General features: G+C 49.5%; 1 protein-coding gene across 1 annotated transcript in view; it reads right to left on the reverse strand.

The window, feature by feature from the left end:
- Positions 1–25,276, reverse strand: part of DLGAP2 (discs, large (Drosophila) homolog-associated protein 2) — a 121,266-nt gene that overhangs the window by 37,703 nt on the left and 58,287 nt on the right. Inside the window, exons 4-5 of the mRNA XM_010833414.1 lie at positions 22,380–22,527; positions 17,847–18,063 (exon numbers count right to left, since the gene is read on the reverse strand). Of these exons, the coding sequence (XP_010831716.1) occupies positions 17,847–18,063; positions 22,380–22,527 (365 nt within the window). The remainder of the gene's footprint in view (positions 1–17,846; positions 18,064–22,379; positions 22,528–25,276) is intronic.

Genomic DNA, 25,276 nt, shown 5'->3' on the forward strand with positions numbered 1-25,276 from the left:
TGAAGCAACCGACAAACAACTAATCTCAAAAATATACAAGCAACTCCTACAGCTCAACTCCAGAAAAATAAATGACCCAATCAAAAAATGGGCCAAAGATCTAAATAGACATTTCTCCAAAGAAGACATACAGATGGCTAACAAACACATGAAAAGATGCTCAACATCACTCATTATCAGAGAAATGCAAATCAAAACCACTATGAGGTACCATTTCACACCAGTCAGAATGGCTGCGATCCAAAAGTCTACAAATAATAAATGCTGGAGAGGGTGTGGAGAAAAGGGAACCCTCTTACACTGTTGGTGGGAATGCAAAGTAGTACAGCCACTATGGAGAACAGTGTGGAGATTCCTTAAAAAATTGGAAATAGAACTGCCTTATGATCCAGCAATCCCACTGCTGGGCATACACACTGAGGAAACCAGAAGGGAAAGAGACACGTGTACCCCAATGTTCATCGCAGCACTGTTTATAATAGCCAGGACATGGAAGCAACCTAGATGTCCATCAACAGATGAATGGATAAGAAAGCTGTGGTACATATACACAATGGAGTATTACTCAGCCATTAAAAAGAATACATTTGAATCAGTTCTAATGAGGTGGATGAAACTGGAGCCTATTATACAGAGTGAAGTAAGCCAGAAGGAAAAACACCAATACAGTATACTAACGCATATATATGGAATTTAGAAAGATGGTAACGATAACCCTGTATACGAGACAGCAAAAGAGACACTGATGTATAGAACAGGCTTATGGACTCTGTGGGAGAGAGAGAGGGTGGGAAGATTTGGGAGAATGGCATTGAAACATGTGAAATGTCATGTATGAAACGAGATGCCAGTCCAGGTTCAATGCATGATGCTGGATGCTTGGGGCTGGTGCACTGGGACGACCCAGAGGGATGGTATGGGGAGGGAGGAGGGAGGAGGGTTCAGGATGGGGAACACATGAGAAATAAAGGAATAAATTAAAAAAAAAAAAAGGAAACAAAGCCAAAATTGATTAAAATTGCACATTAAAAAAAAAAGAAAACAGCATTGAACTAAAAGTGTTGATGCTTAAAGGAAACTTGGTTAGTTCTTCTGTTAGAGCCGAGTGATGAGGCGCGTGAAAATCAGGCTTTCCCAGGCACGTGCTGGCTTGAGTTCATCTCACTTGGACTCTTTCTGAAGAAATGACTCAAAGCCCTGGGTCAGAAGGAGGCTAAGCCGGCAGGTGGGAAGAGGCTGCAGCCACGGACCTGCTGGTTGAGCGACAGGAGGGCGGACTTCTCCACCTGGACGATGACTGTGCCTAAAACCTCGTGGATTTGTTCTGGTTCTGTGAGAAGGGCCACCTTCCAGATGGCTTTGTCCATCTGAACTTTTAAAGGCTTCCCAGGTGGCACAGAGGTAAAGAATTCACCTACAGTGCAGGAGACATGGGTTTGATCCCTGGGTTGGGAAGATCCCCTGGAGAAGGAAATGGCAACCCATTCCAGTATTCTTGCCTGGAGAATCCCATTGACAGAGGAGCCTGGCAGGCTACAGTCCAAGGGGTCACAAAGTGTCAGATATGACTCAGCGACTAAATGACAACAAACTTCTAAAATATCAATACAATATTGTAAAGTTAAAAAATAAAATTAAAAAAAATAAATAAAAAGGAAAAAAATATCAAAACACCTAAACTATAATTAAGCATCAGTTCCTCCACATTTGAGCTGCACTTGAGTGCCTCAACAGTCAAGATCAGCCAACGGGGATGGTGATTGACAGCGGCCGCAGGCCATAGTCTTCCAGGACCGTGCTGGTCTTGAGCTTTTCCTCCAGGCGAAGTTCAATCAGTACAAGCCCACCTCTCTGTTCAGCGGATGATACAAAGCAGAGGAACTCCATTGTAAAGACTTTCCTGTAGGTCTTCAGTGTTGGGTTAGCAAATCTATTGAAGGGGGATCTGGAGAAACACACTCTATTTGAGGTAAACTAACTTGGATGCCTTAGAAAGCATCACTACGAACAAAGCTAGTGGAGGTAACGGAATTCCAGTTGAGCTATTTCAAATCCTGAAAGATGATGCTGTGAAAGTGCTGCATTCAATATGCCAGCAAATTTGGAAAACTCAGCAGTGGCCACAGGACTGGAAAAGGTCAGTTTTATTCCAATCCCAAAGAAAGGCAATGCCAAAGAATGCTCAAACTACCACACAATTGCACTCATCTCACACGCTAGTAAAGTAATGCTCAAAATTCTCCAAGCCAGGTTTCAGCAATACGTGAACCGCGAACTTCCAGTTGTTCAAGCTGGTTTTAGAAAAGGCAGAGGAACTAGAGACCAAATTGCCAACATCCACTGGATCATTGAAAAAGCAAGAGAGTTTCAGAAAAACATTTATTTCTGCTTTATTGACTATGCCAAAGCCTTTGACTGTGTGGATCACAATAAACTGTGGAAAATTCTGAAAGAGATGGGAATACCAGACCGCCTGACCTGCCTCTTGAGAAATCTGTATGCAGGTCAGGAAGCAACAGTTAGAAGTGGACATGGAACAACAGACTGGTTCCAAATAGGAAAAGGAGTACGTCAAGGCTGCATATCGTCACCCTGCTTATTTAACTGATATGCAGAGCACATCATGAGAAACGCTGGGCTGGAAGAAGCACAAGCTGGAATCAAGATTGCCGGGAGAAATATCAAAAATCTCAGATATGCAGATGACACCACCCTTATGGCAGAAAGTGAAGAGGAACTAAAAAGCCTCTTGATGAAGGTGAAAGTGGAGAGTGACAAAGTTGGCTTAAAGCTCAACATTCAGAAAACGAAGATCATGGCATCTGGTCCCATCACGTCATGGGAAATAGATGGGGAAACAGTGGAAACAGTGTCAGACTTTATTTTTTTCGGTTTCAAAATCACTGCAGATGGTGACTGCAGCCATGAAATTAAAAGACACTTACTCCTTGGAAGGAAATTTATGACCAGCCTAGATAGTATATTGAAAAGTAGAGACATTACTTTGCCAACAAAGGTCCGTCTAGTCAAGGCTATGGTTTTTCCTGTGGTCATGTATGGATGTGAGAGTTGGACTGTGAAGAACGCTGAACGCCGAAGAATTGATGCTTTTGAACTGTGGTGTTGGAGAAGACTCTTGAGAGTCCCTTGGACTGCAAGGAGATCCAACCAGTCCATTCTGAAGGAGATCATCTCTGGGTGTTCTTTGGAAGGAATGGCGCTAAAGCTGAAACTCCAATAGTTTGGCCACCTCATGCGAAGAGTTGACTCATTGGAAAAGACTCTGATGCTGGGAGGAATTGGGGGCAGGAGGAGAAGGGGACGACAGAGGATGAGATGGCTGGATGGTATCACTGACTCGATGGACGTGAGTCTGAGTGAACTCCAGGAGTTGGTGATGGACAGGGAGGCCTGGCATGCTGTGATTCATGGGGTTGCAAAGAGTCGGACACGACTGAACTGAACTGAACCTGAATTGGATGAAATCAACTACCCCACAGTCTCTACTTCCGCATGACCATGAGTCATCTCAAATGCAAACACATCGTTACTTCAGTTGGTGCCTTATCCCTCCACACCTGGAATTCTGGACACCATTTTTGATTTTGGTCCTTACAAGCCATTTGCAAGCCCAAAAGGAAATTTAAAAATTAGCATTCTATCATATAAAGCACAAATACGTAATCAACATAAAATATACTTCGAAAGGCAGTCTTCACCATTCTATTTGAATGTAACAGTCACACTTAAATTCATTGCACTCTCTTAATTAGAACTTCAAAGATAACAGCATAAAAAGAATTACAGTAATCAAGCCCATGAATGTCTAATTGAGAGTCTGGATATTGGAGAACCCAAACCAAAGGCAAAGATTCAACATAAAAGATTAAAGCTACTTTGACACTTTAATTAATGTCAGTCTCAAAACATACATAAGTCACTCAGGATGCAGAAGTCTCATCCCGCTAACATGAGCACCGTGGTTTCCCTGAAGTTACAGAAACTCGTGTGGGCCGCACAAGTTCTGATGGGCCACAAGCAAAGACATCCACTTCCCATGTGTTAATTAGCAAGAAATTACAGTCTAGCCAGCATCTAACATCTTGCAGATAGTAAAATGAAGTGATGACAGCTGTTTCATGGTTTGAGACACTTCCTGTTTTCATTTAAAATATTTAAAACCCACTTTGGACAAGAAGAACTTGGATTTTCCAAGGAAAAGCTAAGAATGAGGCAACTTTTAAAGGTATAGAGAGTCAGATAAGTTTCTAAGTACAGAATTCTGAGTGTTCAAGGGGCCAGGCTGTAAACAAAATCACACAACATCAGGATTGATTTACAGGCAAGTCCTGAGGTTGTGGGGACAGACAAGACAGAATGTTGAAACATACGGGGTGCAGAGGGTGGTTCCCCCCAATCAGGTGTCCAGTGGGAAACAGCTGTGTCCCGAGTCTGTGAGAACAGGAGGCTTCAACTTAGCTGAAAATGCTAATCATGGAAAACACTGATTTTTTTTCAGTGGAAAAGCTGACAGACCCACCACAAGGACACAGCTGGGGGAGACTGGAGTCAGTCTGCTTCTGGAGGATCTGCAGATGGAGCAGCGGGTGGCACTGTCCTCTGTCCTCAGAGCTGTGGGCTGCACCTCGTTTCACAGGGGACGTGTAATCAGGAATGAAGCCCGCATTAGAGTTGTGCCAGAACAGTATTTTTTCCATCACGATGTGTGGGGGAGTAATTCCGGGCTGGTGCTTTGTTTCACGATGAAATCACTGACTTCACGTCGGCTTGTGGCAAACAAGGCAGGTGTGGCTGTGGACCCCACGAGTTAAAGTATCAGAGTTACTACTGTCTCTTGACTCAAGGAAAAGGGAGAAACCTTCCAACGCACAGTTAATAAAGCGATAACGATGACACCAATTGCAAGGGTAAAAATAAGACGTAACGAGCTATTTACACCTACTGATGCTCAGCATCTAATGAATACATCATAAATTTTGCCTTGTGTTGTTCTGTCGCTCAGTCGTGTTCGACTCTTTGTGACCCCATAGACTGTAGCCTCCCAGGCTCCTCTGTCCATGGGATTCTCCAGGCAAGAATACTGGAGTGGGTTGGCATGCCCTCCTCTAGAGGATCTTTCTGACCCAGGGATGGAACCCAAGTCTCCTGCATTGGCAGGCAGCTTCTTTACCACTGAGCCGCCAGGGACTTCTCCCATAAAGTTCTATAAGAAAGTTGGGAGACATGGACAAGGCGACCATTTACTGTCTTTTCAGAGACTGCAGGTAACGTGTCGGCCTGCCGGCTGACTCCCTTTCCTGGGCTCCACTTCCCACAATATTCTTTATAAACAGAAAACCTGACCTGACACCCAGAGCTGGAAAACAGATGACGCAGTCTGCCATGAAGCACAAAGAAGTTCTAAGTGAGTCCTCACAAAGAACCAGGCTGCTGATCCACGCCTCCCTGGATGACAGCACACTGCTGTCAGCGTTCAATGAACATTTTTATTCTCCTGCTCTAAGTTCAGAATCTCAGTCACAAAGCAAACCCACCTACCCTGGGAACAGTGTTCCCACCTGAGCACAGCTCAGAAAACGTCCTTTACTGATTAATCCATTTGTTCACTGTTTTCATTAAAGACTCAGTAAGTACTTCTATAATGGTTAGCACATCCCAGGCCCTGGGGACCCAGCAGTGAGGAAATCCCTGCCTCCCTGTTCTCCTATCCCCAGGAAGGAGACACGGAGCCAAATACATCATTACAACACACGGGTGCTCCCTGTGACGGGCTCCAAGTGCAACCTCACAATAGTTTTGTGAAAAGCACCACGGTATGTATAAAATCCAATGGACTTTTCTGCCTGAACCTGGGGTCTAGTTTAATACTCAGTTAGTACCAGGTTCATGGTTATTCTTTTGAAAGAGAGAGACAAAGAAACACAAACATCTCTAAAGGTCACACCTACATGGTAATAATGTATGACTAGAAAAAAAAGCCAACTTAATTTTGAAGAGAAAAGAGAAAGAATCATTCAAATGGGGCTTTAGGAAAGGAACTCCCTGATCTCGGCCCATAGGCGGGGCCTTGGGGTGCCAGGCCGGGGCTCCCTGAGCTGAAGTCTGGCGCGGCATTTAGATGTGGACAAGTGTGGGTGGGATTGCTGCGGTGGCGGCCTCATCTGTAGGACAGTGGACAGGGCTTGCATCTAATGCATGCAGATACAGACTCTGAGCATCCCTTGACAGGCACACAGCATGTGCCTTGTAAAGAGCCCACAACGCCAAAGTAACTCATTTCTTTTTGGCACCATTTGCCAGAGAGCACAGGCCTTTTAGAAACTTCCCTTGCAGAGACAACTAAGCCCCAGTCTGCGGGAAAGGGCGAGTGGGCGGGATGAGACTCCTCTGTCCCATGGCTGAGACCTGGGATCTCAGTTCCTGTTGTAAGTCTTCGGAAGAGGAGAGAACTCTGACTGTTTCATGAATCATAGACCATTTTATAATAACTCAATATTCATTAACAGAAGGGACTAAATGTTAACTACCAAGTATCAGCTGAGAAAATGTGATCACGGTGATTACCTATTTGCAGATACGCCCAGAGCTTCTAAACCTACTTCAGTTCCGTTTCCTTTTCTTTCACGAAGTATCTCTCTAGTATTTTATAGACATAAGGCACAAAATAAATATTTGTGTACTGGATTCCATTGATTGTGTGACTGACCAAAATGGCAGTGAAGGAATGGTCTGCTAGAAACCAATAAACACCGACTTCCTGTTAGAGAGATCAAAGCACACACAGACACTTTAATGAACGGGTATGCGGCCTTGCCCTGCATTTGCCACACAGGAATTCAGAGGACCTTCATCTGCCATCCCAGAAACAGCCATGCTCCTCAGCTGGCGAAGCCTTCCTTCTTATTCACACTCATGGCGACATCAGACACAGTCACCTCATCCTCCCTTATCTCTTTCCTCCTTGGCTTCCAAAAAGTAATAAATGAATGTACATCTGTCTGTGCTCAGTCTCTCAGTCGTGTCCGACTCTTTACGACTCCCAGGACTGTAGCCCGCCAAGCTCCTCTGTCCATGGGATTCTCCAGGCAAGAATCCTGGAGTGGGTTGCCATTTCCTTCTCCAGGGCATCTTTCCGACTCAGGGATCAAACCAAAGTCCCAGTGGATTTATCATAAAGAACATTTATAAATGGGTAAACAGAGGTATAAATGTGCTATATAATAAATCCACTCGGACTTTCAAAGCTTCCCCATCATTTGTGTTTAAAAAGCACAGCATGGCTCTGTGTTTTAATTACTATGTTAGGATGAAGTAAATTCAATGTAATTAAGTAAATTCAATGTAATCAGTTTATGAGGGAATGCTCTACATATATGAATATATGTCCCCAGAGTCTATGGTTTCCTGACTATGGTTCGCTGCCACCTAGCCATCATTTGAAAGGATCAGTGAAAAATACCAACTTCAGAACCCAAGTCTGAAACCATAAACCAAGCTCACTGTACACGTGTGTGGCACTCTACTTCTTCTGGCACCTGAAAATGGGTCGAAAGAGTAATCTCAACCTCATTCAATCTCTTACTCCAAATCTGGGAACGTAAAAATGCCGTATCCAAATTCTGTTTTAGCCTAATACCCCTACTGAAAGGAAATGACAACCAGCTAGTGCTAACTGAAAGTCTGAGCTTTGAACAGCTCTGGTGTCTTTGTAAACGCAAAAGGAAGTTGGTGGCGGAGTACTTTTCTCAGTCAAAAAAGTATTTTGAGTGTTTGGATATCTTGCACTTAAAGAAAGGCAGTTCCCTCAAAGTCATTTTACATGCCTGAATAATTCTTACCTGTCCAGGGAGTCAACATCAAAACTGGAAGGATCACCTGCGACGATTCTGCAGTTAGTGGGCCACTGAGGACCTCTTTTCAGAAGTGGCCAGATGTCATCTGAGGAATAATTAACCGGCCTGGGTGGTGGCCATTCTGGGAGAACCTCTGCACTTGACCTACATCTCAGGATAAGACTTGGGGATATTATTCGCATGTTTTTTACACAGTCCTTCCCACTGCAGCAGCTCTGGGCTCCTCTCTGCAGAGATTTTGCTTGGGGAAGGCAGTTTAAGTTGACCCCTCTTGACTTTGGTGATTTAAGGAAAAGAAACAAACATGGTTATTTCTTTCACAGCTACGCTGCACGTGATCCACCTGTGTGTCATGTCAAAATCTGATCAAAGCAGTGGGCACCCTGAGTTGGTACAGTCTTCCCTGGTGGCTCAGATGGTAAAGAATCTGCCTGCAGTGCAGGAGACCTGGGTTTGATCCCTGGGTCAGGAAGATGCCCTGGAGAAGGTAATGGCTACCCACTCCAGTATTCTTGCCTGGAGAATCCCACAGACAGAGGAGCCTGGTGGGCTGCAGTCAGGGGGTTGCAAAGAGTTGGACATGATTGAGTGACTCACATACACACACAGAGAAAGACATCCAATGAGCAAGGTGTCTAAGAGGACGGCTTAGCCCAGGGGAGCTTAAACACTGAACTTTAAATATTAAGTGAGTGCAAACTGTTCATGTAAATGGATTTAAATATTGTATAAGCTGTAAATTCTCAAGTTAACTGTTCTTACATTCAACAAATATTTACTGAGTCCTGTACAGCCCAGGTGTACACACAGATCAGGAGACTGGGCGAATGCAAACTCAGCGCAGCAAATACAAATGTGCCTGAGCGTAGCCGTGACCTTAACGGGTGTGAGGAAACACACTGACTAAAGATCAGAGATGCCTGGGAACCACGGGTGTTCACCACTGCTTCAGGCAGAACGGGCCAGCCTGCGAGCAGCAGCCTTGCTTAGCAGCGACGGTGGCCTCTGTGATTCCCGGCCGTTGTCCCTGGAGCCTGGTGTGGTAAGACTGGTCACGTAGTGGCAGGAGCCCGTGTGGCCAGCACACCATGAAAGACCCCACCGTGAGCAGACCTCAGCCTGCTGGCCCCTGGTGTTTGCACACACGACTTCAGAAGGCATGTTCTGTGTGGCCAGCAGCAAAGGGACCGAGAAAGCGCCCCTGAGACCCTGGGCCCCCTGGAAGCATATCATCCCCCGTTGCATGGTTGTGTGCTGTGTTCTTCGATGCAAACCGAGCACTCATGGGTGGGAAACTCCAGCCCCTGTTCTAGAAGTGTCTGATGCAGTGTTCAACACCAAGAGGTGCCTGTTCTCATGGTCATGGAGAAAAGAGAGTCAACAGTAAAAACTAAAATAATTTGTTACTAATTATCTATGAGAAAGCCTAACACAGAAAACTGCAAATATCTTGCCCTGGGTCTCCAGGGAAGCCTTGCTCACGAGAGCAGAGAAATCCTACTGCGAGGCCTGCTGCTGGGCTATGACCCATCAGCAGCTCAGTCAAGCAGATGCCCTCCTTCCCAAGACAGAGAACATTTTAAATTTGAAAACTAAAATGCAGGAGATTAAAAAATTACATCAAAATGCAGTTATCAAAACGTTAGGAAATTTCTGTGACCGGGGTGTCTATTAATGCGGTTAATAATGAGATCTGGCAAGAGGACTGATAACGACTGTTGATTTCAAAGCCTCATGAACATAAAGGGTGTTCTGAAACCCTGGCATGAATTGTAGGGCGGCTATATACTGGGTCCAACACACCAGGGGTTGGAGGCCCTGCTAAAGTGAGCCTGTTCTGTTGCTGCATTTGTAACGGGGGGACATTTCATATTAAAGTTAGACCAGCACCTTACATGCCTCCTGAGAGACCTTATGCAGGTCAAGAAGCAACAGTTAGAACCAGACATGGAACAACAGATAGGTTCAAAATTGGGAAAGAAGTACGTCAAGGCTGTATATTGTCATCCTGCTTATTTAACTTATATGCAGAGTACATCATGTGAAATGCCAGACTGGATGAAGCACAAGCTGGAATCAAGACTGCAGGGAGAAATATCAAAAGTCTCAGATATGCAGATGATACCACTCTTGTAGCAGAAAGCAAAGAGGAACTAAAGAGCCTCTTGATGAAGGTAAAAGAGGAAAGTGAAAAAAGTGGCTTAAAACTCAACATGCAAAAAACTAAGATCATGGCATCTAGTCGCATCACTTCATGGCAAATAGATAGGGAAACAATGGAAACTGTGACATTTTATTTTCTTGGGCTCCAAAATCACTGCAGATGGTGACTGCAGCCACGAAATTAAAAGATGCTTGCTCCTTAGAAGAAAAGCTATGACACACCTAGACAGCATATTAAAAAGCAGAGACATTACTTTGCCGACAAAGGTCTGTCTAGACAAAGCTGTAGCTTTTCCAGTAGTCACGTATAGATGCGAGAGTTGGACCATAAAGCAGGATGAGCGCCAAAGAATTGATGCTTTTGAACTATGGTGTTGAAGAAAACACCTGAGAATCCCTTGGACTGCAAGGAGATCAAACCAGTCCATCCTAAAGGAAATCAACCCTGAATATTCATTGGAAGGACTGATTGAAGCTGAAGCTCTAATACTTTGGCCACCTGATGTGAAGAACTGACTCATTAGAAAAGACTCTGATGCTGGGACAGACTGAAGGCAGGAGGAGAAGGGGACGACAGAGGATGAGATGGTTGGATGGCATCACCGACTCAATGGACATGAGTTTGAGCAAGCTCTGGGAGCTGGCGAAGGACAGGGAGGCCTGGCATGCTGCAGTCCATCAGGTCACAAAGAGCTGGATATGACTCAGCAACGGAACAACAAAGATGTTCGAAAAATTGAGGATCCACTTTTTATCCCCCCTCACCTCCTGAACGTATTAGGGGTCCCCCAGGAGCCCATGGATCCCAGCTGGGGGCCTCAGCTGCAGAGCCCATGGCCCCTGTGGGAGTCTCTCTCCAGTTTCCTCAGCATGCTTCCTGCAGGGCTCAGCTGCAGACCTGCCAGGTGAGCAGCGGGCACCTTCTCCCTGGAACGACCTGCCCCTAACCCGGCAGTCGGGACAGGCTCCGGGCCCAGCAGCTCCATGTCTGCTACGTCCCGAGGGCCCCTCGGCCTCTTGCTCCTGCTTCCATGGGGCTTCCCCGGCTCCTGCCCTCAGTGCTCCTCCTGGACCTGAACTCACCTGTCCTGCAGCTCCTGCACACCGACTGCCCTGGCCGCCCCAGACCCGGCCGCAGGGGCGCCCTCGGGACCCGCCTGAGCCGCCGGGTGGCTTCTGTCCTGCTCTGATGTCCCCGGTCCCCAGGGGAGGTCAGATCTGCCACGTGGTGGTCAGGAACCACCAGCCTGCAGAAGCAAATGGTGTTTCTATACTTTTAGATCTACCTGACTGATCATTGTACAAGCATAGCTTCTCAACATCTGTGAAAATGCCTCCCATTTTAATGACCACTCCGGGCCCTAACCCCAGCCACAGGACAGAAGATTCCAGTCTGTCTCCTTAAGGTCAAGCTGCTGGCCAGAGTGCAGGGCTGCTGATCAAAGTTCCTGTGTAAATGATACAACCATTTAAAATGTAGAACCTGAAGAAATAATCTTTGTAGATACTGAATTAGTCATGTCTGTGCAGAGGAACAGACCAGAAGAGGTGTTCACACATGGAGAGAGAGGTTTACGAGAGGAACTGGCTCGAGTGACCGTGGAGCCTGTCAAGACCCGAGCTGTGTGGGGCCCTCCAGGTGGGGCCCACTTGGAGGCTGAGCAGAGCCGACGGTCAGTTCCCATCCAAGGGCCAGCAGGCCCAAGACCTGGGAGAAGCTGGTCTCTCAGGTCAAGTTCAAAGGGAGAACAGTCAGGCTGGAGGAATTCTCTCCTACTCATAGAGGGTTAGCTTTTTGTTCTGTTCAGGCCTTCAACTGATTGGGCACAGCTCACCCACATTAGAGAGGGCAATCGGCTTCACTCAGATGCGAGAATGTTCAGTTTAGTTCAGTCGCTCAGTCATGTCTGACTCTTTGCAACCCCATGAATCACAGCACGCCAGGCCTCCCTGTCCATCACCAACATCCGGAGTTCACCCAAACTCATGTCCATCGAGTCAGTGATGCCATCCAGCCATCTCATCCTCAGTTGTCCACTTCTCCTCCTGCCCCCAATCCCTCCCAGCAACAGTGTCTTTTCCAATGAGTCAACTCTTTGCATGAGGTAGCTAAAGTACTGGAGTTTCAGCTTTAGCATCAGTCCTTCCAATGAACACCCAAGACTGATCTCCTTTAGGATGGACTGGTTGGATCTCCTTGCAGTCCAAGGGACTCTCAAGAGTCTTCTCCAACACCACAGTTCAAAAGCATCAATTCTTCGGCGCTCAGCTTTCTTCACAGTCCAACTCACACATCATTCTTTGGCGCTCAGCTTTCTTTACAGTCCAACTCTCACATCCATACATGACCACAGGAAAAACCATAGCCTTGACTAGACGGACCTTTGTTGGCAAAGTAATGTCTCTACTTTTCAATATGCTATCTAGGTTGGTCGTAACTTTTCTTCCAAGGAGTAAGCGTCTTTTAATTTCATGACTGCAGTCACCATCTGCAGTGATTTTGGAGCCCCAAAAAATAAAGTCTGACTCTGTTTCCACTGTTTCCCCATCTATTTCCCATGAAGTGATGGGAATGTTAACATGTCAAAAAACACCCTCACAGCAACACCCAGAATAATGCTTGACTAAACACCTAGGCCCAGGCAGGCTGACACAAACTTAACCATCACCGGTATCACATGTCCAGTTTTCCAGCATTTCTTGGACTAGCAGTGCCTTAGTCCTCACCCACTGCTGCGGCTGCTAAGTCGCTTCAGTCGTGTCCGACTCTGTGCGACCCCACAGACGGCAGCCCACCAGGCTCCCCCGTCCCTGGGATTCTCCAGGCAAGAACACTGGAGTGGGTTGCCATTTCCTTCTCCAATGCATGAAACTGAAAAGCGAAAGTGAAGTTGCTCAGTCGTGTCTGACCCTCAGCGACCCCATGGACTGCAGCCTTCCAGGCTCCTCCATCCATGGGATTTTCCAGGCAAGAGCACTGGAGTGGGGTGCCACCGCCTTCTCCAGTCCTCAACCACTAGTCCAAAGCAAAAGTAACCAGCCACCAGGAAACTGGGCAGGAGAGACAGATGGGTAAGATGAGCAGGTTGCAGGAAGCCTCCTTCTCTTCCCCTCTGAATGATGTTTCAAAGGATAATTTTTCTTAAAGGCTAATTCTCCAGAAAATAGAAATACCTAAGAGGAAACCACTAGGTGTGAGTCCAAACACATCATTTTAAGTTGTCAAAGTGTTTCTTGGAAAGAAGAAGCAATGAATAAAAACCCGAAATTCTGAAAGTAACAAGTACATTATAATTTTTAGTGCATTTTGAAGACAGCATGTGTAAAATGATTATGTACAGATAATCAACACACTCAATATATATACAGTACTGTGTGGCCACGTTCCTCTGACTTCCAATGTTGGCTCATCCTCTACCTCCTTGCAAGGAAAGAAGACTCCTGACAGCCAGTGATCTGACTGAAGAGCACAGCACAGTACCTCTTTCTTCCCGAGAGTAAACTTATTTTCTTTTAAAAGTTCTCAGAATACTTTATAATTTTGTAAATTTAAATAACTGGTTATAATAATGTTTTTTAAATAACACATTATAAGAAACAAAAGCCATAGTATCAATGCTTTCTAAACATAATTACGAAATGATGTAAGTATATACTGAGAGTAAATACGGCCCACTATCATAGGCTGCAGGGCTTTGCAGGTGGCACTAGAGGTAAATAAGAGCCAGCCCGCCAATGCAGGAGACTTAAGGGTGGCGGGTTCAATCCCCGGGTCAGAAAGATCCCCTGGAGGAGGGCATGGAAACTCACTCTAGTATTCATGCCCAGAGAACTGCATGGACAGAGAAGCCTGGTGGGCTACAGTACACGGGGTCTCAAAGAGTCCATTAGATACGACTGAAGCAACTTACCACATATACATGCACAGTAGGCTACATGTTGTGGCATCTGATATGTCTATATATTTAAAAGGGGAGTACATTTTAGAAATAAATGAAAATTAGGATTTCTCTGTTTTAATAAGTGTGTACTTTAGCTGGAACTCATCTGATTGGGGGTGGGAGGGAAGGCATTTGTGTTGGCTCCTACACTAGTTAGATGAAGAGCAAATCAGTGAAGGCTTCCTGGAAAAAATGATCCCTGAGTTGATAACAAAAGCATAGCTCAGAATTAGGCAAAAAAATATCTGAAAAGCAAATTCTGGGATCAGCAACAGCACGTGAAGTGAGAGACTGCGAGGAGGGGTGATGCAGCAGTGGGGCAGGAGGCAGGGGGGGCCAGCGAGAAGGGCACGGAGGGCCGTCAGTGTGCTCAGCACGTGAGCAGGCCGGGGGCGCAGCCACAAGGTGACACGGCGGGGGTGGGCTGCCGGGGGCCGATCGGTCAGCCCCACAGCACTTGCACCCTGGGATCTAGCCGAGTGATGCATTCTTCCACCTATTTACACATGCGTGAATTCATTTATTTAATCATTGATTATTTAGGGTTTACGATGCTAAGTGCTAAGTCTGACTGGCTCACGTATCCACAGTTCTTAAACAATTCTTTCCTGCAGTGACTGACCATGCCCACCATCATGATGGCCTGACGGGATTACCAGGGTCCTGGCTGGCGGAAGGCCAGAGGGCAGGAGTCAGGGGAGGTGCTGTGGGGAGCGGGGAGGTCATGCGGCCAGAGCCCAGGAAGATGCCAAACTCCACACGCAGGAGGCATCTTGGAAACGAGATCACAGGAACGCTTGAGAGGCAAGTTACTGCAGAAATACAAGCCACCAGATAGAAAAAGGTTTACAGCTGTTTCCTCCATCATGCCTGGTATGGATTTTCCCTCCGTGGTAATACCTCCTGGAATCAGTGCTGACGTACGCTGAGAAAACTTCTGACCCAGAGAAAAATCATTATCATCTAATTTTACACTGTTTTCCTCCACGATATCAATAACCTTCCCTCCCTAGAAGAATCGGGTGAAATGCATATTTAGACAAGTAAATCTATCTGATAAATCACTTCACAGATGAGAAAGAAGCCATGTGTGAAATGAAAGTAGATGTTTTCAAAACCACTTCATTTAGTGAGAGGACTCTAATCAATACGTGGGGTGTTTGGTGATGAGGGAAGCAGTGGGTTGGAGAGTCGTGCCGGCCATGGGTCCCAGCGCCCAGTGGTGGAGTCTGGTCCTGTTTCAGGTCCCTGGAGATCAGATGACAAGTCTCTGTTTCAGCTGCATCGTCACCCATCTTAAAGGGTGGAGGGAAATCACAGGTGAACTCAAGCCCCAGACGAGAGAAACGCTCAGTGGCAGCATCAGCCTGTGAGCGCTGAGAACGGAGCGCCTGATACACGTTCCGAAACTGCTAATGGCCCTTTCGTGCACACGCTTGGAGTTTAATTACTGTTAGATGAACATCAACATTACACATTTGCGTTTATACAGGTGACGCAACCAATGGACGCCGACTTTTATGTTTCAGGCTTAAAAAGACATTTAAGTACATCTTATTGTTCAAAATAATCACTGGGAATGTTTTTGAATAACTTTTTGGGGAATTATTTTCAAAAGCTAATTTTAGGAGTATAAAAGAAAATGCACTTGTCAAAATAATCTCTCTCTCTCTACACACACACACACATCAACGAAGCATAGTTATTAAATGCATGATCTTCCAAATAGTATTTCAACATAAAATCATGGAAACCCCGTTTTTGCCTCACCTCCAGACAGGGGCGTCTCATTTCTTTGGTATGTTTCACAATCCTATTAAGTATTCTGTTGCTGTAGGCCATCACTATTCTATTTAGGAGAGAAAAATGTACAAATATTCAATTTCTAATGCTTAGAGTAAAAGAGGGGAAGGGAGGAATTAAGGATCCGTCTGCACCGTTAAAAAAGGTAGCTTATAATTCTATAAATCAATTATTTCAAGGCAACTTGCTATTTTTCCTGATGTTATCCATCTCATCTCTTATTCCCCAGACCACTCCCTAACTTTGGAAGGCATGCCTGCCTCTGCTTCCCCCACTGTTTTCTGGAAGAATTCTGACTCTATAACTAGGCCAATGTTCAGGAGAAATTTTGAAGAGAAGCGTTTTTTTTCTTTTGTTAATACATTTGGTAGATACATGTTGGGAATACCAAGATGTATTGGTAATACTTGGTAAAATGATATGTACATAAATCAGAATTTTAGTTTGAGTTCTGCACTGGTTCTTATGTCTGTGAAATCTGTTTTATATTTATTCCTCTGGAGTGACAGCTCTATAAACAAGAAAGTCATTTTCCACCAGGTGATTATCGTTTCAGAGCATTTCTGAAGACCAAGAGTGTGCTTAATTGTTTGCTTGTAGGAGACACTCAACGAATATTGGTGAACCTATCAGTAATTATCTCTTACAGCATATTTTTAAAATCTGCAATGATAGTAAGGTAAATAAGATAAGTAAGTAAGTAAGATAGAAACTTCCTTAAGTTTCTAATTAGTTCACTTTCCACACTTTTCCCCACAAGGGCAGAGCGTGAGGGCTGGTCCCTGATGTCACAGACACGGGGTGCTTCCGGGGGAAGCTGGGGCTGGGCCCCACGGGCCCCCAACGTCCTCAGCATCTGCAGCCCTGTGTGGAGTGGGGCCTGGTTCCTGCAGGGCACGGCTCCCAGAACGGCGCCCACCCTGACCCCTGGGCTCGGGAGCATGGGGGCATCACGGCCTCTGCTCAGGGCCACAGGCAGCTGGAAAAGACCAGAGGCCCCATGGCACTCCGAGCTCCCTAACCCTTGGGCGGACCCGGTCATGTGCTCAGAGCTTCTGCCTGAGTTGGACACCGAGGAGCAGGAGACTGCGAGGCTGACCCGCCCGCGATCCCAGAGGCGGCGGCGCAGGTCTGACTCTGGTGAGCCCTCTCCCGCCTGCAGGCTCCATGAGTGACAGGGCAGGTTCCAGGCAGCCGCAGGATCCCCCGACACCTAGCTCCGGTCATCGCCCCACGTCCTGCCAGATCCCCGCGACACCTAGCTCCGCTCCTCGCCCCACGTCCTGCCAGCTGTCCTGGCTTCAAACACGCGCAGCTCTGTCGCGGGCGGGTGGCGTGTGACACGGCCTGCTCCCGCCCTGGCTCCCAGGAGCCGTCAATAACTGGGGCCTCTTCTCTCCAGTCCTCCTCAGGATCATCCCCGCCCCAGCCCCGAGGCGTCCAAATCCCACGCTCTTCCCATCACGGCGCTCTGGGACTCTGATCGCTGGCTGCTTCGTGGGCTTCTCCGGGCCGTGTTTACTCACGGTGCTGCATAAACCAGCACAGTGCACAGAAACATTAGACAGTGATGCTTAGCTTAGGTGATAAATTATCAAATTTATCTTGGCTTTCCCCAAGAACTGAAGGAGACTGTGACCTTCAGTTCCACCAACGGTCTGCTCTGCGGCAGGCATCGTGTTGACGGATCTGCCCGTGCAGACTCGGGCTGGGCCTGCGGTGAGGACCCCACGTCACTGCACATCAGCTGAGCTTTTACTGCTGTCTATTCAACTTCGGTATCTAAAACAATCACCTCCCAAACATCAATGTTTTTCATATACAAAACTTTACGAAAACTCTACTTGACTGTTATAAGGAACCTTGACAATCGATAGATTTCATCCTAAGAAAAAGAAAAGTAATCCAGGAAAGAAACATTTCAAAACATCACTGCAAACAGCACTGTGTCACCAACGTAAGCTGGAAAATTTCCAGATGTTTGGAGAGAACCCACCCCAGTCCGTGAGGATGGAGGTGCCCCACACCTGTCCGTTTGGGGGATGGGTCAGAGGGCGTCCCTTACCTGTGGGCCGGATGGTGGAGGCGGCATCAGCGGGGATGGTCAGGGGCACGCACTCATCGTCCTGGGAGTAGCCCGCTTGAATGGCGCGCAGGTAGCTGTGGCTGCGTGTCCGGAAGCATCCCGGGAGGTCCAGTGCGTCCATGGCCTGAGACTCCACTTCGCTGAAGACCGACTCACACACCGACTCGAACTGCCCGTTGACCTCGGCCTCGCTCATCTGGAAGAACGACAGCGCAGCTGACGGCTCGGCTCGGCCAGGCGCCACAGCCACTCGCCAGCGGAGAAGCGCTCAGAGCTCACCCGCAGGCACTCACCGCCTGCCATGCACAGCTTAATTAATGGGAGCCATTAAGCTCGGGGAACGCTGAGAAAACCCACCAATTCCCACTGTGCCCTGGAAAGTCTAGAGACCCCGAGGCAGAGCTTTAAAGTGCGACTGGCAGTTACCATTGAGGTCAAGAGGAACAGCGAGGTTAAAGGTTAGCACACTGTGCAAAGTATTCGTCATCCTTCTTTTTCCGTTTTCACGGCCCAGGCTGTTTCCAGCTTAGACAAGCCAGGTATGGACGCTGTGCTCACAAAGACCCATGGGTGCGGCTGTCTCTGCTTCCGCTCAGCCCAGTGCCCTGGGCTGAGGACACGGACGCCTGCTCGGCCACGAGCTTGCCCCTGCGTCCCTGGAGGCAGCCGCAGCCCGTGTCCTGGAGGTGCCTCGGTCTCTCACAATGCAGGTGCGCCGCCCACACTCCATTGGGTCCCTCCCCTCCTTCAGCGTGGGCTGGTAGTGTCCGCCCTGAGTTTGGCGGTTCAGCAGGTAAAGTCGTTATTCTCAAGCCTGACATTTCATTTCTGGGTAGAGAGTCACCCTGGGACCCTGTGTTACGAAACGTGACTGGGCCTTGGAGAGCGCGGGTCCTGAGGGCCGCGCTCCAGGGGCCTGACTGCGGGTGAGCGGAGGGCCTCCGTGTGCTGTCCTCGCGGAATGCGGTTTCCTGAGGTTTCTGGGGCCTCCCAGGAGCCATGTCTAGGAGTTTATACAGAAACTCGGTAGCGGGACACAGAGCAGGCTGAAGAGCCTGGGGCGGGGGTGGGGGGAGTGGGGATTGTAGGAACGAAGATTCTGGGCTGGGCCCGTGAGCTGCAGCTGCTCCCAGGCCCGGTTCGTGGGGGACCTGGACAGCTGGCTCCTCCCCAAACCCCGCCTCCCAGGGCACCTCGTGTTAACACGGAAGCCGGTCAGGAGATGCCCGTGGAGACGCTTACGTGGAGGGCCAGAGTTCTGCATGGAACTGGGGCTCAGGCAGAGGCCAAGACAATTCTCCTGGGTGACCTGCTGGGTCCATGCTTAGGGCTCATGGAGGGGCCCGGAAACCTAGGTTGGTCTCCCCACCACCCCCGTGCAGGGGGCCTCTGCCCTAGGAACCCTGCCTGCCCCCTGCACCCCAGCCACGCCTGCGGGCAGTGTACTCACAGAGGCCATGGCTGGGTACAGTCGCAGCCCAGCGCCCAGCTGAGTCACTCACTCTACCCCTGGAACATGACCCACAACTTGCTGAACACTCCTGCTACATTGACAGGTAAATTTTAAAAAGTATTGTTCTAAATACCAGATCAATCCTTTTCCTCTAACTGTTCACAGAGTAAAAGCAGGTAAAGAATTGGATTTGCCCTTCATCAGAGAAGACAGCTTCTGCCCACCTCTAATCACAGACCTGGGCCTGGGTCTCTGCACTTACCTGGGATGCTTCCCTGGCTCCCTGCTTCTATTAACACTTGAGATTATTCACAAGCGCTCCCTTCACTGGACAAATCCCAGTGAGCATGGCCCGGGAGGAAGTTGCTGACGGGGTCTTAAAGGTAGGACTGCTGACCCAGAGCCCAGAGTGAGGGGACACTGAGTTTGTTCAGGCAGAAATGACCAGAGAAAGACCCCCGGGCGATTGCACCACGCGAGAGGTTTCAGGGTGTCTGATGCTGGAAAGTGGCAGACGAGTTCGGGCAAAGACAGATGCCGACACCCCAGCACAGTCACCTTGGTGCCCATGGAGGGAAATGCATCCCAAACACTCTCACTCTGGCTCGAAGTATGCCGTTTCCTGGAGTACAGACTCCTTCCGACCCAGGTTTTCCCTCATGTGGAACTGTATCAGAAAGTCTCAGACTGTTTCATGTCATTTACGTCACAGACCCAGGTCAGACAACCTAAAGAGGCCAGAAACCGTGTGGGGTCGCCCGCGCCCGCCAGTTCCGACACGGGGTCTTGGTAGGTTCCCCCTTGCTGCAAACCCACAGGCCCAGGGCCTTTCTCCTTCTGGAAGAGGTGCCATCACCCTCACGGGTACCTTCTGACACTCAGGGATGGGCGTTCAGTGAGGACCGCTCGGCCAGTGCTTTCAGCCACAAAGCTGACCAGCGAGGCCCTTCAAATGAGGGGGACTTTTCCCCGAAACAAATAAGCAGTTGAGAAGGACCTCAGCTGGTCTAGACTGGAACTAAAATGGCCTTTTCTCTGACTAGCTCGAGGGAGATTTGGAAAAGTGGGCATTTTACTCTGCGACTCAAACTGCAGTTCAGCCTGACACGGGGTGTCTCGGGAGGTTGCAAAGTCAGAGGGGCACATAATCAGTGTGGGCTGAAGTGCTGGCTTCTCTAGTCAACTGCAAGAGCAGGAAAGCACTTAAACTGCTTCTGGAGGACGTGGGCTTCGAGATACCAGAGAAGAGAAAATCAGAAGATGGTGAGGAACGTGGCTCCTAGTGGCAGAGAGCCCGATACACGCTGAGGGCGGGTTTCCCAGGTCAGGATGGTGGCGCTTGCAGAGTGAGGCGGTGGCTGTGGGCGGGGGGCAGGACCCTGGACGCAGCTGCTGGCGCTGGAAAGCGGGGCAGCCGCTGCGGGAACTGGCACGGAGCTTCCTCGGGAGACCACAGCTGCACCCGCAGGAACAGGGCGTGCAGCGTGAGAACCGGAAGCAGAGACACCGACAGACGCTCGCACACTGTGTCCACACAGTCGCTTGCACACTGTGTCCACACAGTGTCGCTCACAGCAGCCAAGGCGGAAGCAACACAGTGTCTGCTGACAGACGGTGGGCACAGTGCGGGCCATCCACACGGCGTGCTGCTCAGCCTTACAGAGGAGAAGCACGTTCTGACACAGGCACCCAACGGAGGAAAGCGAAGCAGGGCAGACACGGAGGGCAAGCGCTGTGAGAGTCACTCCTGTGAGGTCCCGGGGAGGAGACAGAGAGGGGATGGGGGGCGGGGGGCCAGCGCTGCATGGGCACAGCTTCAGTTTAGGAAGATGAGAGCGTTCTGGAGATGACGGTGGGGGTGGCTGCCCAACAATGCGACGTGCCAAACGCCACAGGATGTACACTGCAAGACGGTTAAGATGGTACATGTTGTGGATTTTAGGTATATTTTACCACAGTGAAAAGAGAAAGGATGCATGACAGAAAGAAGCTACACTCAGACTGACACTGCTTTGTGAAGACAACGAGAAGGCAGGAGGAGCGGGTGGCAGGCTCGGCCGTGGGGGAAGGTGGATGCTGCTCCTGCGGGGGCAGTGGGGTGCCCCCTGCCCTGCGGTCTCCTGACGACCCCCCCCACCCCTGCACACCCAGCAAAGCGCCTGGGTTCCTGGGCAAACTGAGCAGCTGTCAGAGCGATCTGGACGGTGCATGGATGAAGCACACAGAGACTCGCAGGAACCAGGATGTGGCCACAGGGGCCTCAGCAAGGCAGCCACCGCAGGAAGGCGAGCAGAGACCAGATGGGAGCCCCTCCTGCCCTCAGTCTCTGGGCCGGCTCGCCCTCCCGCCCAGGGAGCAGCTGAGCCACTGCGCCCAGAGCCCACCTGTCCAGACAGCTGTCCCACTGTGGCTCCCTCACGCCCAGCGGCGCTGGGTCCAGAAACATCGGCAGCCAGGCTGGGTGTGAGCACAGTGGTGGCGAGGGTGTGAGGGGCGGGGAGAGGTTCCCGAGCGCCCCTCTGTGGGTCCCCTCCTGCAGGGCCCCCTCCCTCAGGCGGCAGAGCCAGGGGTGGTCTGGATCACCTGTGTCCTCAGAGAACAACACAGGGCATGACCTGATGGCTCGCCTGCAGCTGCGGGGACAGTCTGTCCATGGAAACACCAGCGACCTCAGGGGGTTGGTGCTATGGGGCCCTGTGTGTCCCGTTGGGTGGGGCTCAGACCCTCCGCATGGGGGGCCTGGCCCAGGGAAGGAGGCTGCTCCGTGTGGGGGGCGCGGCAGGGGAACGTGGTGGACGCTCCCGTCAGCCCTGCTCAGAGGGGCTGGGAGTGAGAATGACTGGTCACAAAGGCCCCGTCACGCCCACGGAGCTCCCTAGTGCAATGATGGCACAGGAGCACTCCTGGCTGAGACTCTGCATCAGGGGGCTGACCAGGAGGGGAGGGACCCTACCTGGTTCAGGCCTGAGTCTACAGCAGGGGCTGACCAGGAGGAGAGGGGCCCCACCTGGCTCAGGCCTGAGTCTGCAGCAGGGGGCTGACCGGGAGGGGGGCCCCACCTGGCTCACGCAGCTGGCCTGGCTGAGGGTGCTGACGGCACGCATGTAGCTCTGGTTCCGGGAGCGGAACTTCGGGGAGTTGTAGTTGGCAGAGGGGTCCAGCCCGTGGCTGGCAGGCCCGTCGCTGGCAGCTTGCAGGTAGCTCTGGCTACAGGAGAGAAAGAGAGAAGACAGAGGCCTCGTGAGCATCGCTGCAGGGACCATGTGTGGCAGTGCCTGGGGCTGCTATCAAACCCTATCGCGAGGTGGGCCTCTAGGGCTCGTGGTAACATTCCTGACAGACGAGCTCATGGATGTGGGTTCATCAGCACCAATGGGGCAGACTACTTACAGACTTGCTTCAAAACCTGACTTTTTATCATCAGGTAGTGAAATCTGGATCATTCCACGAAGAGGGAAACCTAACCCTGAAAGCTTGGATAACTCACACAGCCTCAGAGCAAACTGGGCTCAGAAGTCCACGAGAGTCTCATAAAGGTCAGGGTAGCTTTTGGCAACTTTACACACTCAGAAAATTAGAAGAAGAAAAAATCAAAGGTTTGCCAGCCATTTTAACTTATGTGAAGTTGTCCAGATTATGCAATAGAAGCAGAGAGCAGACTGAAAACTCAAATCCATATTATCATCATAATGGTCATTTCCTTCCAAACAGCCTTAAAAATCAATTTCCTCTAGTCCATCCCCCTCCTTGTTTTTTGCAAAATCTTGAAAGCATAGGGCAAACCCTGAGGATGTCTGGCAGAGAGAGGGTTCAGCTGGGTTGACGTTTCTGGCTAAATTGAGCTCCTTTCAGGTTTGGTGAGTCTTTCCACAATCAAGACACACTGTATTTTATTTGACCCCCAAGCTGGAAAAATGTGAACAACAATAATGGATTTATTCTTCTTTCCTACTGTGGATCACAATGAGACAGATAACTAGGATAATTGCACAGGCCTGTGTATAAAAATTAGGTTGCTAATTCTGACTCCATGTCTTGACCACAGTATGTTCCCTGATTTTTAAAGTAAGCCCTTGATGTAAATTGATTTCACGGTGATTTACTTCTTTGGAAATAGGGCAGCAGAGGGAAAACTGGCTTGATGTTAAGTTCAGATTAAGGAAGCTCATTTATTTTAAGGTCATTATTTCAGGTAAAGTTAATAGCATGTATTTTTAGATACTAATAGAATACAATTTACAAATTATTATAATGATAACTTTGTTTTAAGACTAGGTATATAACATTCCAGCTCTTACATCCCTTCTTTCCACTTAAAACAGACCAAAAGAGAAGAGAAGAGAAAAGGAAAGGAAATGGGAGAGAAATGGGCCTGGGGCTGCCCTGACCTTGGCTCGTAAAGAGTCCAGGTTTCTGCCGGACTCCTTGTCACCCACGCTGCTCGGGCCCGGGTCTGGACGGGGGTCTGCACACTCCAGTTTCTACCAGTTAGCACTTTTATCTTACTTCCAATTGAAGAGCTTTCCCTTCTGATTAACACCGCTCTTTGCTGATTCAACATTCTCACATTTAAGTTCTCAGCATCTGTAAAAGCAGGGCTCTGTCTTCTTTATCTCTGTATCCAGATTTCCAGCCCAGAGCCTGGCACTGTGAGTGGGGTGACTCAGAACTATGGCTGAGTGGCATCCAGACAGGAGTCTGTATTTGTGATTCTACGTTCAGATGTGTCTTCTAACTCACGACCACCTCTTTATTCCAGCCCTGGGCAGCCACTGAGAGACGAGCTGCCACTACAGGAAGCTAACCTCAGGTTTTCTTTCACACACAGACTCCAGACATCGAACATCCATGACGTACTGTTATGCTGCCCCCTGGAAGCACCCTGTACCAGCCCGTCAGTCCTCGCAGGGACCCCACATGCTTGGGCCTCACTGCAAATGGGGAGCCACCTCACCCAGGCGCCCACAAAGCGAACGCAGAGCTAGACTCCGGGCCCAGGCAGCCTGGCTCCAAAACTGATGCTTTTTGCCCCAAGATCTGGGCAGCTGAGTCAGAGGAGCAGAGGTTGCAAAGGTCTGGTCCCCAACTTCATCCGCACTTGATTATGGTGGCTTAGCATCCTCCAACACACTTGGTAGGCCATGGAGCCCCACAGGTCACAGACCTGGGGGCTGTTGGGAAAGTGCTTTTTCAGGTTATTTCCATAATTAGACTGAGTGTGTAAATATGGAAATATTCAGACTAAGCTTTAACTGCAGTCACAGGAGAACGTGTGCTCATGTTCACCCCATCCAGGGCTGGGTGCTCAGACCCTAGAAGTGACACCAGAGGGCCCTCCCCGGGGACCTTCTCTCTGGGGATGGCTGAAACCCCCCCAGCCCTGAGGAGCCTCCCGAGGATGACAGAGAGCCGGCGTCAGGCTTAGAATCGGTTCCCCGTGTGACTGGAAGGCGGGAGGGCCCTGGGCTGGAGACCGAGACGAGGGGCGGCGTTGCGGGCTTTGGGGCTGAGCTGCCCGCCCACCCTGCTTTCCCCCTCGTGCGTCCCAGGCTGCTGGACCTGCTGCTCTGGGTCTGCTCCTCACGGCGTTCCTCCTCTAACCAGCAGCGCTGCGGGGAGAGGCCTGTGTGCCTTCTGGTAAATTCTGCAGACTTTCTCCAGCAGGTGCCCGGAATGCTGCCAGGCGCTGATGCCAGCAACGATGGAGGGATGATGCCAGACAGAAACACGGGGCACCCAGTTACACGTGGAGTTCAGAGGAGCAGCGAGTAATCCTCACTAGCAGCATGTTCCCAATCGTCCCAAACGTGTCCCTGAGGCTAACGGAACGCGCCGTCCAGCTGGAAGGCAGACGTCACCGCTTGTCCTTCTTAAATCTGGCACTACTACCACAGACGCACACTTGGGCCTACAGGGTCGGAACGTGGACGGGATCACCGACGGTCCCAGTGCACAG

This window comes from Bison bison, unplaced genomic scaffold (assembly GCF_000754665.1).
Source record: "Bison bison bison isolate TAMUID 2011002044 unplaced genomic scaffold, Bison_UMD1.0 scf7180017863606, whole genome shotgun sequence".
Taxonomy (NCBI): domain Eukaryota; kingdom Metazoa; phylum Chordata; class Mammalia; order Artiodactyla; family Bovidae; genus Bison; species Bison bison.